The sequence below is a fragment of the Acomys russatus genome, chromosome 24 (assembly GCF_903995435.1).
Source record: "Acomys russatus chromosome 24, mAcoRus1.1, whole genome shotgun sequence".
Taxonomy (NCBI): Eukaryota; Metazoa; Chordata; class Mammalia; order Rodentia; family Muridae; genus Acomys; species Acomys russatus.
The window spans coordinates 7,246,003-7,258,086 of NC_067160.1; the positions used below are offsets into that span (position 1 = coordinate 7,246,003).

General features: G+C 44.7%; 1 protein-coding gene across 1 annotated transcript; it reads left to right on the forward strand.

Moving 5' to 3' along the window:
- The first annotated feature begins 5,690 nt into the window (after window positions 1–5,690).
- On the forward strand, window positions 5,691–9,275 carry Neurod1 (neuronal differentiation 1). The gene is given in 3 exon segments (XM_051167121.1): window positions 5,691–5,874; window positions 7,353–7,702; window positions 7,704–9,275. Coding segments are annotated over 2 exon segments (1,074 nt in total). The 5' UTR covers window positions 5,691–5,874; window positions 7,353–7,363; the 3' UTR covers window positions 8,439–9,275.
- Window positions 9,276–12,084: the final 2,809 nt, after the last annotated feature.

A 12,084-nucleotide genomic window follows, 5' to 3' on the forward strand; every position in this document is an offset into this window, starting at 1 on the left:
CCCTCACAGCTCCTCACTCTGTGCTAGGATGGTAATGGTGGCCAGTTCGCTTTGGGACAGATTTTGGCATTCATATTCCTCTACTGCTGTTATGGCTTAACTTGTCAGCACTGGCTTGCCTATTTGAGAAGATAAGCCAATGGCTGTGAGTTGTGTCACGAAAGAAGCCTAGAACCTCAGACCATCTCACAAAGGACCAGTATGCTCACAGGAGCAAAACAGACAGAGGTGTTTATCAATAACTTGGAAAGTTATTTTTTAAAAGCAGTTCCTAATGCAATTAGATCTTGTTACAACATTGTAATTTGCCAAATGACTAAAGTGAAGTCACATTTGTGTTATGTCTGCCTGTCTTTAACTATTTGTTTATTATTAGAGCCTAACCTTGTAATCAGATTGTTCTGTTGGGGCCTCAAAGTGGTTTGTCACTGGGTAAAAATAACCTCCCATGACAGGTGCTCCCTGCAGGTGGCTGCTCATGGTACATGCATCAGAAAGGTAGATTCAGTCAGAGATTTAATTTTATGAAGTCTGTATTAAAGCCGGAGCCACCATTGGGTGATGTGCCAAAATTCATGTCTGCAGCATGATTTATTATGTGAAAATACCACAGAACTAATCAGTGGAGTTACTAATTAATACAAATCTGCATTTTTGCATAAGCAATTAATGCAAGGAGAGAGCAGTGAAAGAGGAAGTTGGACTCCTTTAATCTCAGTGTCTGTTCAAGTGGAAAGACCCACCAGGGCCAAACTCCAAGATCTACACTTGGAATTTTCCCACTTTGATGAGTTAAAGACACAAAAGGTCAAATTATCAATATTTAATTCGAGCGGAAATGCATCTTTTAAAGAAAGAAAGAAGGAAAGGAAGAAAAGATTTTATTTAAAGAACGTAAAACTCTAGGGGTGAATTCTTGAACAACAACAGAAAAGTACGCCTTCCAATAACAATGATGTCTACATAGCACCTGATGAAGATGTTCCTTGCTAATCATATTTGGAAATAAATCAGTAAGTACATGTTCTGCTTAGAGTGATGTCTGCTTCTGAAGAGATCGGATTCCTTTTATTTCCACATTGCCTTGGTCAGCCCCAATCTCACAGGGAGTACGATGTGTGTGTGTAAAACCCTTGTGCTTTTGTTGAAGGAGCTTGTTCTCCCCAGAATCACATCTCTACTAGACTTTTTTATTCCATCATAGTCTAGACTAGTCATGTGTACCAACGCAGTATCTTTGTGGTACATCAGATCTGAGAAGATACTATCTTGCTTCTGTAGGCTTATTTCCCTCATAATAGAAGTCACTTATGGTATAAAACAACCAGATAATTAATTGGATAATTGTGATAAAGAAGTACTTACATGCTCAGTAAAACAGAATCAAAAACATTTTTAGAGGCATTTCATTATCTCCATAGAAGCCCTGTGGCAAATGGGTGCAAATGTTAGAATGGTGGCTTTCTTTTCCGGAAAATTATTCAGTTTCTGGCTTTGTTTCAGACATATTGGCTGGAATTTGATTAATCTTTCCCTACTCCACATCAGGATATCTAGGTTTCCAGGAAACTTAACTAGATGCAGCAGTGTGAGGGTCTGGGACTAAAGGTGACCAGTGATTTTGCGAAAGAAAGCCACTAGGAAAAAGAAAAACAAGCAAAACAAAACAAATTTAAAAAAAGAAAACAAACAAGCGAAAGACACCCAAAGGAGTGCTCCCTTAATCTAAAGCAGTTTCAGGAGCCACAAGGTAGGAGTTGTCCACGGTGCTGATACTCTCAGAAAGTCATTTCCCTGTTGCTGCCTGGGCTCTAGCTGGAAGCCTGGCTGGCCTGTGTTCTGATCTGCCTTTAACTTTGTTAGGCTCTTTCTCCAATCTAAGGTGGCAGCCATTGTTAGTGGCATCTGGTGTGCCTCGACCGACCGCTCTTCCCCCTGAAGCTACACCCAGCTGCAAGGGATTTTGTTACTTTCATTTTCTTTTTTATTTTCTGTCAAGGCAAAGGCTAGCAAATACGGAGTGCACAAGCCGTTCCTGGCTTCCTGAGAAGTGAAGCCCTTGAGCATGTAGCCACCACCCACAACATAAACAACACCAGTAGACACATTTATGCTCTCGGATGTTGATCACACATCAACAACCACATACATTATCATAGATCTACGACCCTGCGATCCCACGCGTGCCCATAAGTTCACACTCAGATTCACACGCTTGAACACTCAACCACAATCGCACTTTAACACATTTGCACACACGGGCAGGCTTTCTGATACCAAATGTGCCTCGGAGTGGCTTTTGCCAAGGTCCTCTGGCTGCGTTTATTTTTATGTCGTTTATCTTGAATGCTGAATGGATTTAAAGGAAGCCCCTTAATTCTGACAGGGAGGCGGGAGGTGTATTCTCTCAGGTCTGTGGGCGCCAGGAGGGGAGCCACTAAGGCCCCAGTGGGATCTACAGGATGTAAATAATAAATAAAAGAGCCCAGGCAGGCCAAGCCGGGGAAGCCCAGCACTAAATCATTCCCCAAATCACAGCCTCCTAGTCCTCCATCCAATTGCTCTAAGCAATTTGTGGAGTTGGGGGTTGGAATCAATTTTTTTCCGTTCTCGCAGGTGCAATATGAATCAATTATCTTAATTAAGATTATGCCGCAAGCCCAGGAGATTTGGGGAGAACGGGTTTTGTGCTCCGGGCGATAGCGAGGCATTTTAATAGCGTCTCTTTTGCTCCTGGCTCTCTCCTGTCGCTTGCCTGTCTAGTCGAGGCAACTCCAGCTTCTGGCCAGGACTAGGGAATTCAACAGCCTCCCGAGAGGCTGAGGAGCAAAGCCTAAGCCACTCCAGTGATCTGATCGGAACCAGCATCCTCTGGCCTTCTAAGGGGCTTGTAGCTACCTTGCCTAATAGTTTTTAGCTGCTGACCCTAGCAACCCACTGTGCTCCAAGATCTCCAAGTACTCCCTGTGCTGGGTGCCAATGGGCTCCCCGGGAATTGAATGTGCCTAGGCCAGGCCACCTAACTAGGGCTCTGCAGGGAGAGGCTCTGGAGTCGGAGAGTCGGCGGGCTAGCCATGGGTCCACTGGATTCTTTCATGGAACGCAAGCATCTGTTTCTGAGAAAAACAGGTCACCACCCGGGACGCTGCCGGCCGCGACCCAGCTCTTTATCTTAGCTCTGTGAATGCGCCCCTGCCCCGCGGCCAGGCCACACTCCTCTGTCCCCTCTCCTCCCCCATCCCTCCCTAGGCCTCTGCTTCCCCCGGGCGCCGCCAGGGCTGCCGCTGTAACGGCCCCGGACGCCGGTCCAGTCCCGCGCTAGGGGCTAGGACCCCGCGGGGTGGCAGATTTAGGGCATTGCTCGAGGGCACTGAATCATGAAAAGCGGCTTTTGTTGCTTGCGCGTGCAGCTCGCGTGCCGCCCGCCTGCCTAGGGCACCCGGTGGGGCCAGAGCTGGGGGAGTGCTGCTACCGGCTGGGTGTGGAGAGAAAACTGGGGAATAGCCACCTTCACAGCAGGTCCAGCAGCTCACAGGGACAAGGCGCTCCCGCCAGGGCGTGGGCCCCAACACTGGACTCCACCCAGAACTCTATTTGGGTGAAGTTCAGGTGGCCCCCCTCCTTTCACAAACACGTAGTTTCACAAACCAAAAACAACAACAACAAAAAGCCTTTTAACGCCCATCCTTATAAGGCAGCAGCTGCCTCCCGCGAGCTCAGAGGGCACTTGCTGGGCGCCTTGGTGTTTGTGACTTGGACTTGGAATCAGTGCAGCAAACTGGGAAGTTCGAGGAAGGAGAGACTTTACTTCAAATCCCAGAAATATCCAGGTGTAGCTTTCACAAATTCCTGGGCCTTCGGATGCACTGAGCCATCTCTTCCGCTTCGGCTCAATAATTCTTCTGTAGCTTCCTCTAAAATGGAGAGGCGAGAGCCAGGCGTTACACCTTACTGGACCACGGTATGCCAGCTCTTTCTAGAAGTGCGGTAGGTTGCAGTAAGATCTCCCTCTACTGTGCTTAGACCTCAGGGTTTTAGGACAGCCCGCCCCTGCAGTTGACATTCTGAGGTCCCAGGCTTTCAAACTCAGCACCCAGAGTAAATACAAGGACAGTGCTCTGCTCTTTGCCAGTTGACAGAACAAAGAAAAGGCAAAACTCCAGGCAGCTCTTCCATAGAACCTCCGGAACGATGGGTGCCATATTTTAGGCCAGCAAAGAACTCCCACAGTGCCTTGCTTTTCATTTTAGATCTATTCTGGGTCTGAGAGGCTACATCCAATATCTTCTGCTTGCTCAGGATGTCCTTAGAACCCTCTCCCCCTCCCCTTTCCCAGATGTATCCCACTCCAGCCTCTCAACTCTGACACTGTTTGCAAACTCAAGGGCAATTGCCTTTACATAAGCAATTCAAGTAGGATGCATTCATTGCAAAGGGGTTGGGGGGGGGGGTAAGAATGTAGTAAAGAATTAGAAGAGGAACCGGGAAGAGAAAGGAGGCCAACCGTTCCTCCTCCTCTTCTTTGTATTCTTTCTTGGGCTAGAGGTGTGGAGGGCCATCCTTCTGGAATATGCCTTGTTCAGATGGAGAAAATAAAGAATCGTTATTTCCGAATAGATCAAGTTCTTCTACCGTAGGCTTGCTTGTCACAAAACATAGAGAGGCCCCAGAGAGGAAAATGATGGTGCTCGCGTTGAATAAAGTCCCTTTGCAGCTTCTCTTTGAGACTCTTCTGACTCAGGATTCCATGATTGAGATTATGGTCTATGTCAGGAATAGGACCCAAGCTGAAGCTTCAGGGGTGCTGAATCCCAGCATTCCCTAAGCGAGCTAGGCGAGGTCATTCTTTCCTACACAAGGATTTGAAGACCAATAGAGCCAAGTCCTGCTGGCAAAAACTAGCATTAGGCAAAAAAGTCTGGGGATCAGATTGGAATAGTGTCTTAGCGGAGTCTCCAGGGATAGGAGCAGGTGAAGGCTACGGTTACATTTTATGGGGAGTCAAGTGTCAGGTACAAGTTTTCTGTCTTGCTTGGGAGAAGGTCAAGAAGGTTGAGAACTAGTCAAAGTCATGTTTCCAGATGAGGTCGTTTTTATATGAAATATACGATTGCCTTGAGGGGTGATGGAGATTAGAAGCCAGTCCCCTCAGGTGCCAATGAGCAAAGCCTCTGCCAAGGTGTAGAAGTCAAGAGATGGGCCTCTCTGGGAGATAAGGGCTCGTACTGCACCAGAGACCATTGTCGAGGGCAGGGCCCTTCAGTGCACCTCTGTCTCCCCGCGCAAAGGAGGGCTTCGGGCTAGTACCTAGATCCAGTCATCTTCACTTTCCAGCTCTCCTCCCGCAAGCCCCTCCCCTACGTCCTCTGCCTTCTGCCGCCACAAAGGGTTAATCTCTCCTGCGGGTAAAAACAGGTCCGCAGAGTCTCTAACTGGCGACAGATGGGCCACTTTCTTCTGGCCACAAAGGGGCCGGAATGGAGCGCTCCGCGGCATACAAATAGGCAGGTCACGTGGTTCCAGGCTCTTGGCTGGACTAGGAAGACCATATGGCGCATGCCGGGGAGGAAGGAGCAGGGGCGGAGGTACTGTGGGGGTGAGGGGAGTGGTGGTGGAAGGGGGCGGGAGGGGAGTTCTGGGGAGGGGTGAGTGGGGGCGGGAGTTGTTCAGCCTGGACGCGTGCGCTATTGCGGGGCGCAGGGACCTGCTGGTTGCTCAGCTCGCGGCCCCGCCCGCGCTCAGCATCAGCAACTGGGCTATATAACCCTAGCGCCCGCGCCACCGGGACACGAGGAATTCGCCCACTCAGAAGGCACGGTGTCCCGAGGCTCCAAGGTTATGAGATCGTCACTGTCCAGGACCTTTTAATAACAGGTAATTATGATTCCTATTTTTTTCCTCTCCTAAGAATAAAAGCAATAATTGAAGAACTGTACCTTGGTACTTTGCATGCGCACATTAGTAGAGCCGGCTGTCCGTTTATTAAGACCAGTGTCCTTCCTCGTAATTGCCCACAAGTACTCGCACATAATGAGTCCCAGCACTCAAGTACCCCCTGCAGGCTTTCTAATTAAATTTAATTTTTAATAGTATAGGAGCTTTTAGGATGTTTGGGGAGGGGGAGTAACTGTAATTATTTGTAAGCGGTTATTTGAAAGTCCCCAAAGCAAACAACCACTTTGCGTTCTCACTTATTCCGGCGAGGAAAAAAGAAAAAGCCACCTGGTGCCCGGAGTTGTATTTTGTGTGCAGTTATTTGGGCACACTGTGCATATGAAACTATTTCAGGGGGATGGAGTACACAGATCCTGGAAAATTGACTGGACTCTGAGATACTTTAGCTGGGACGTGGGAAGGCAGGGGACTTCTCTTGCTACCTGTTACGGCCCTAGAGGCGACGTCCCAAGCAGCCTCTGCTGGGGACAGACATTCAGTTGTTTTACTAAAGGCTTTTTACAGTTCTTATTAGACGCGCGGCACCTTCGCCATTGCCAGTCGCTGACCATTGTAATTACTCAATCTTTTAAAGGGAGGTTTGAGGCGAACTTTGAAAAGCCCCAATAAAGAGCGGGCAGCCCTTTCAATGGGCTGTTTATTAGAGAGGAGCCTCCTGCACCTGATCCCGGCGCGTGGGAGAGCCTCGCCTGGGGGCCAGGGCTTTTGTACAAGGTGGGAATTTAGCGGGGGTGGGGGGCGTGTGCGAAGCTAAGAAAGGCAAGGGAGGGGCGAAAGACTTGTGCCCCCTTCTGTGGCCAAATGTGTCGTTAATAGGAAAATAATTTGCTGGAAACTACTTTTTCTCCTCTGCGCACTGGCTCTCCAATCTCCCTTCCCTGTATAATCTTCTTAAAAATCGGGGTCAGTGTTAGTAAATTACGTAATGCCTCTTCAATTTATCTAAACCCCTAAGTACTGAGGAGCCAGAACAGAGATGGATTGAGAATATTCCATTTCCAAACTCATCATTTTTGTGAGTTGGGAGTGACTTGGAACGCATGCAGAAAAACATGTACTCTGCACTTGTTTCCACACATTGGCATGTGTCTAGGCAAGAAACTGCCCTGCACAGTTAAGCTGATCACTAGGAAACGTACCCACAGCCACCCACGACAGGCCCAGTGTTATCTACTACGCAGTAGCCAGGCACAAACACACTGCATAAAACGCTGCATTTAACTTTTCCAACAGGCATCCGTTTTTTCCATGGACTCCTGGGTATTTCCATTCCTGCGCATTTCTGCGGGATTAGGGAGAGGGAGCTGAAGGCTTATCTTGCTTTTAAATATAGCGGGTGGATTTTTTTTCTTTCTTTCTTTCTTCTCTCTGCTTGCCTCTCTCCCTGTTGAATACAGGACGTGGAAACATGACCAAATCATACAGCGAGAGCGGGCTGATGGGCGATCCTCAGCCTCAAGGTCCCCCAAGCTGGACAGACGAGTGTCTCAGTTCTCAGGACGAGGAACACGAGGCTGACAAGAAGGAAGACGAGCTCGAAGCCATGAACGCGGAGGAAGACTCTCTGAGAAACGGGGGAGAGGAGGAGGAGGACGAAGATGAGGACCTGGAAGAGGAGGAGGAGGAAGAAGAAGAGGAGGATGACCAAAAGCCGAAGAGACGCGGCCCCAAAAAGAAAAAGATGACCAAGGCGCGCCTGGAGCGTTTTAAATTAAGGCGTATGAAGGCCAACGCCCGCGAGCGGAACCCGCATGCACGGTCTGAATGCGGCGCTGGACAACCTGCGTAAAGTGGTACCCTGCTACTCTAAGACCCAGAAGCTGTCTAAGATCGAGACACTGCGCCTGGCCAAGAACTACATCTGGGCTCTGTCAGAGATCCTGCGCTCAGGCAAAAGCCCTGACCTGGTCTCCTTCGTACAGACGCTCTGCAAAGGTTTGTCACAGCCCACCACCAACCTGGTCGCAGGCTGCCTGCAGCTGAACCCCCGGACTTTCCTACCTGAGCAGAACCCGGACATGCCCCCGCATCTGCCCACAGCCAGCGCGTCCTTCCCAGTGCATCCTTACTCCTACCAGTCCCCGGGACTGCCCAGCCCGCCCTACGGTACCATGGACAGCTCCCATGTCTTCCATGTCAAGCCGCCGCCACACGCCTACAGTGTGGCCCTCGAGCCCTTCTTTGAAAGCCCGCTGACTGATTGCACCAGCCCTTCCTTTGACGGACCCCTCAGCCCGCCGCTCAGCATCAATGGCAACTTCTCCTTCAAACACGAACCATCCACCGAGTTTGAAAAAAATTATGCCTTTACCATGCACTACCCTGCAGCGACCCTGGCAGGGCCCCAAAGCCACGGATCAATCTTCTCTGGTGCCACTGGCCCTCGCTGCGAGATCCCCATAGACAATATTATGTCTTTCGATAGCCATTCGCATCATGAGCGAGTCATGAGTGCCCAGCTCAATGCCATCTTTCACGATTAGAGGCACATCAGTTTCACCACTCCCGGGAAACGAACTCACTGTGCTTACAGTGACTGTCCTGTTTACAGAAGGCAGCCCTTTCGCTACAATTGCTGCAAAGTGCAAATACTCAAAGCTTCAAGTGATATATGTATTTATTGTTGTTACTGCCTTTGGAAGAAACAGGGAATCAAAGTTCCTGTTCACCTTATGTATTGTTTTCTATAGCTCTTCTATTTTAAAAATAATAACAATACAGTAAAGTTAAAAAAAAAAAAAGAAAAAAAAAAAAAAAAGAAAAGAAAATGTGTACCAGGAATTTCGTGTAGCTGTATTCAGATCATATTAATTATCTGATCGGGATAAAAAAAATCACAAGCAATAATTAGGATCTATGCAATTTTTAAACTAGTAATGGGCCAATTAAAAATATATATAAATATATATTTTTCAACCAGCATTTTACTACTTGTTACCTTTCCCATGCTGAATTATTTTGTTGTGATTTTGTACAGAATTTTTAATGACTTTTTATAACGTGGATTTCCTATTTTAAAACCATGCAGCTTCATCAATTTTTATACATATCAGAAAAGTAGACTTATATCTAATTTATACAAAATAATTTAACTAATTTAAACCAGCAGAAAAGTGCTTAGAAAGTAATTGTGTTGCCTTAGCACTTCTTGCTTCTCTAATTGTGAAACAACAACAACACAAATTGCACAATTTGAGCAGCCCATCTCACTTTAAAGTCTCTCCCTCTCCCTAAAATAGAAATCAGACCCATAACACTCAAGAGATTTTTAAAAAGAGACATGTTCCTTATCAAAACATATCAAGTCATTACTTGCACAAACATGTACATATATATTATAAATAAATGCCAACACACACACACACACACACACACACATTCCCTTAAATCAAAAGCTGCTTGACTATCACATACAATTTGCACTCTTTCTTTTTAGTCTTTTACTTCTTTGAATTCCATGATTTTACAGAGTGTCTGAAGATATTGATGTTTCCAGAATATATAAATGCATGATTTTATACATAGTCAAACAAATGGTGGTTTGTCATCTATTCATGTAATAAATCTGAGCCTAAATTTATTCAGGTTGTTCATGTTGGGATTTATACCTATGTAGTCAGTTAGTACAGTAGCTTAAATGAAATTCAAACCATTGAATTCATAATTAGAACAATAGCTATTGCATGTAAAACGCAGTCCAGAATATGCGCTGTTTGAGGTGTGGTGCTGGTACTACTGAAATTGACCTGTACTGTAATCTTGTTTGTAATCCTGTGTATTATCGTGTAATGCACAATTTAGAAAACTCTCATGCAGTTGCAATAAAAATAGTATGGAAAATCAGAACAAGTGCTTCATTTCTTCCAAAAGTGGTTTTTGAAGTATAGAATTGCATGGAGGGGGATCGATTTCTATAATTGCTGCGTTAAAAATGGTAAGCACTAGTTGTAAAATAGTAAAGACTTGAGCTTGTCCTATGCTTAATATGACAGCTTGCTTAGGGAATCAGCAGTTCTTCACAGATAACAGATATAGCTACTGCTTTTTATTTGGAATATTGGGCTCGGAGTAAGCGGGACAAACAACTGTGATTTTAACTTTCTTCAGCTTGAAAGTAGCTTTTATTTTTATTTTTATTTTTTTTGGGGGGGGTTGTGTGTTTGTTTGCCACTGTTTTGCTGAAATAATTGTTAGAAGTTTCTTTTATTTTAAAAGTGTGTTTACTTAATTATTAACCAGCAAAGCAGAAACAAATACCTTAGTTTAATTTGTTTACACATTTAAAACATTAACAAATGAATATTTTCTTAGTGTTCTGTTACCTGTACATTTCCATGAACTAAGTAGATGTCTTTCAAAACAGCACTGTCTCCAAAGATATATATCTGATATTATTAGGAAATACCTTAATTAGTTGAAAGATTCCCAGAAGATGTGGTATTTTATAATTATTCTATTAAGTGTTTGGGATGACTTCAATAATTGTTATACAAAAGTATTTGTGAGGGTTTTGTAGCATGAATATACTGTTTGTATACTGTTTTAGGAAGATATAGTGCTCTCAGGATCTTTTGTAGCCTTGCTATTTTGTAGTTAGGCTTTATAAACAAAATATATAGCACCTAAACACACACACTCACACACACACACACACACACACACACACACACACACACACACACACACGCGCAACAACTTAACTTCTGTCCATTGGTGAGGCCAATTAGAAAATAGTTTGGCATTTCCTTTCCCATAAGAAATGACTGACAGTCTTGATTCCTAGGGAGTAGTGTTTTGGCAGTTGTACCCTGGCTCTACTGTGGTTCTCTGATTACTGTCATTAGTAACTCCATTGTTCCTTCTCTGACTTGGATGCCTACCTCTCTTGAAAGCATGTTCCTTTAATCTCCTCATTCGTGATTTAAGGGCTCCAGAAAGCTGACCTCATTTAGTAAGCTTCTCCAGAAAAATGTGAGTAATCTAATGGACAGGAACAATTAGCCACAGTAATAACACTGCCAACGGGGCCTCATCAAGCTGTGACAGTAGCAGGAAGGGATATTTCAACATTCACAAAAAAAAAAAAAAAAATTAGTGTAAATTAAAATACATCACTTAAACATGTTTTCTAGCAGCCTTCATCACACACAGAAATACACTTAAGTTGGTCCCAACTTTATCCCAAATGTAGCAATCCCCTTCCAAACGAGTCAGGAGTTATTTTGGAATCAAGCTGTTGCTTCCTTTATCCTGGGTTCTTCTCACCATTTCCTTTAAGAGACACAATGCTAATATTTGAATACTTCCAGCTTCCCAGCACAGGGAACCATAAAGTGAACATTCAGACCTGATCTGATCTATTAAGCAGCTCGATTTCACCTGTAATTAAAATTAGACATCGCCATGCAAGCTAAAAGCTGCTGTTATCAGTGAACAGGAGGATCAAGAATGGCGTTTCTAGAAACACAGCATTTAAAGCTGGAAGCTAGACTGTGTGTTTCATGAAAGGTAGACACAAAGGACAGTGGTTCCATTTCACTCTTCTTGTTTTTTAATTTTGTGCTAAAAATTTCACTCTACAACATAGGGATTCTTTCAGTCAGGCAGGGAGTAACTCACATGCCACCATCTTTTATTCAGAGGCAGGCACAGATGTTCCTTCTGCAGGGGAGGTTTTAATTTATGAAAATGATATTGTTTATGCATGAATGAACTGCATGCACTCTGCATAACACATAGCACTTCCATCTGATGAGAGAAATACCACCGAACCAGCGCCAACGTCAGAAACATATTCTGCACATTTACTCACTTAAATGTTTAATGAATATTTGGAAGGCATTTTCAAACTGTAAGGAATCTCTTAAATTATCTCCTTCACTTCTTTTATGAATTGTTAACCATATTTTATAGGAGCTGTTACAGTCTTTATATTTGTTTAATTCTAACGTGAAACTAATAAGAAAACAGTTTGTTTGGTGAAGACCAATCCCCTCCCCCCCCACAAAAAAAAAAAAAAAAAAAAAAAAAAAAAAAAGAAAAGAAAAAAGAAAAGGAAAGAAAGAAAGAAAAAGAAGGAAGGAAGAAAGAACAGCTGATAGCTTTGGCCTTATTGAGAAAAATATTTCT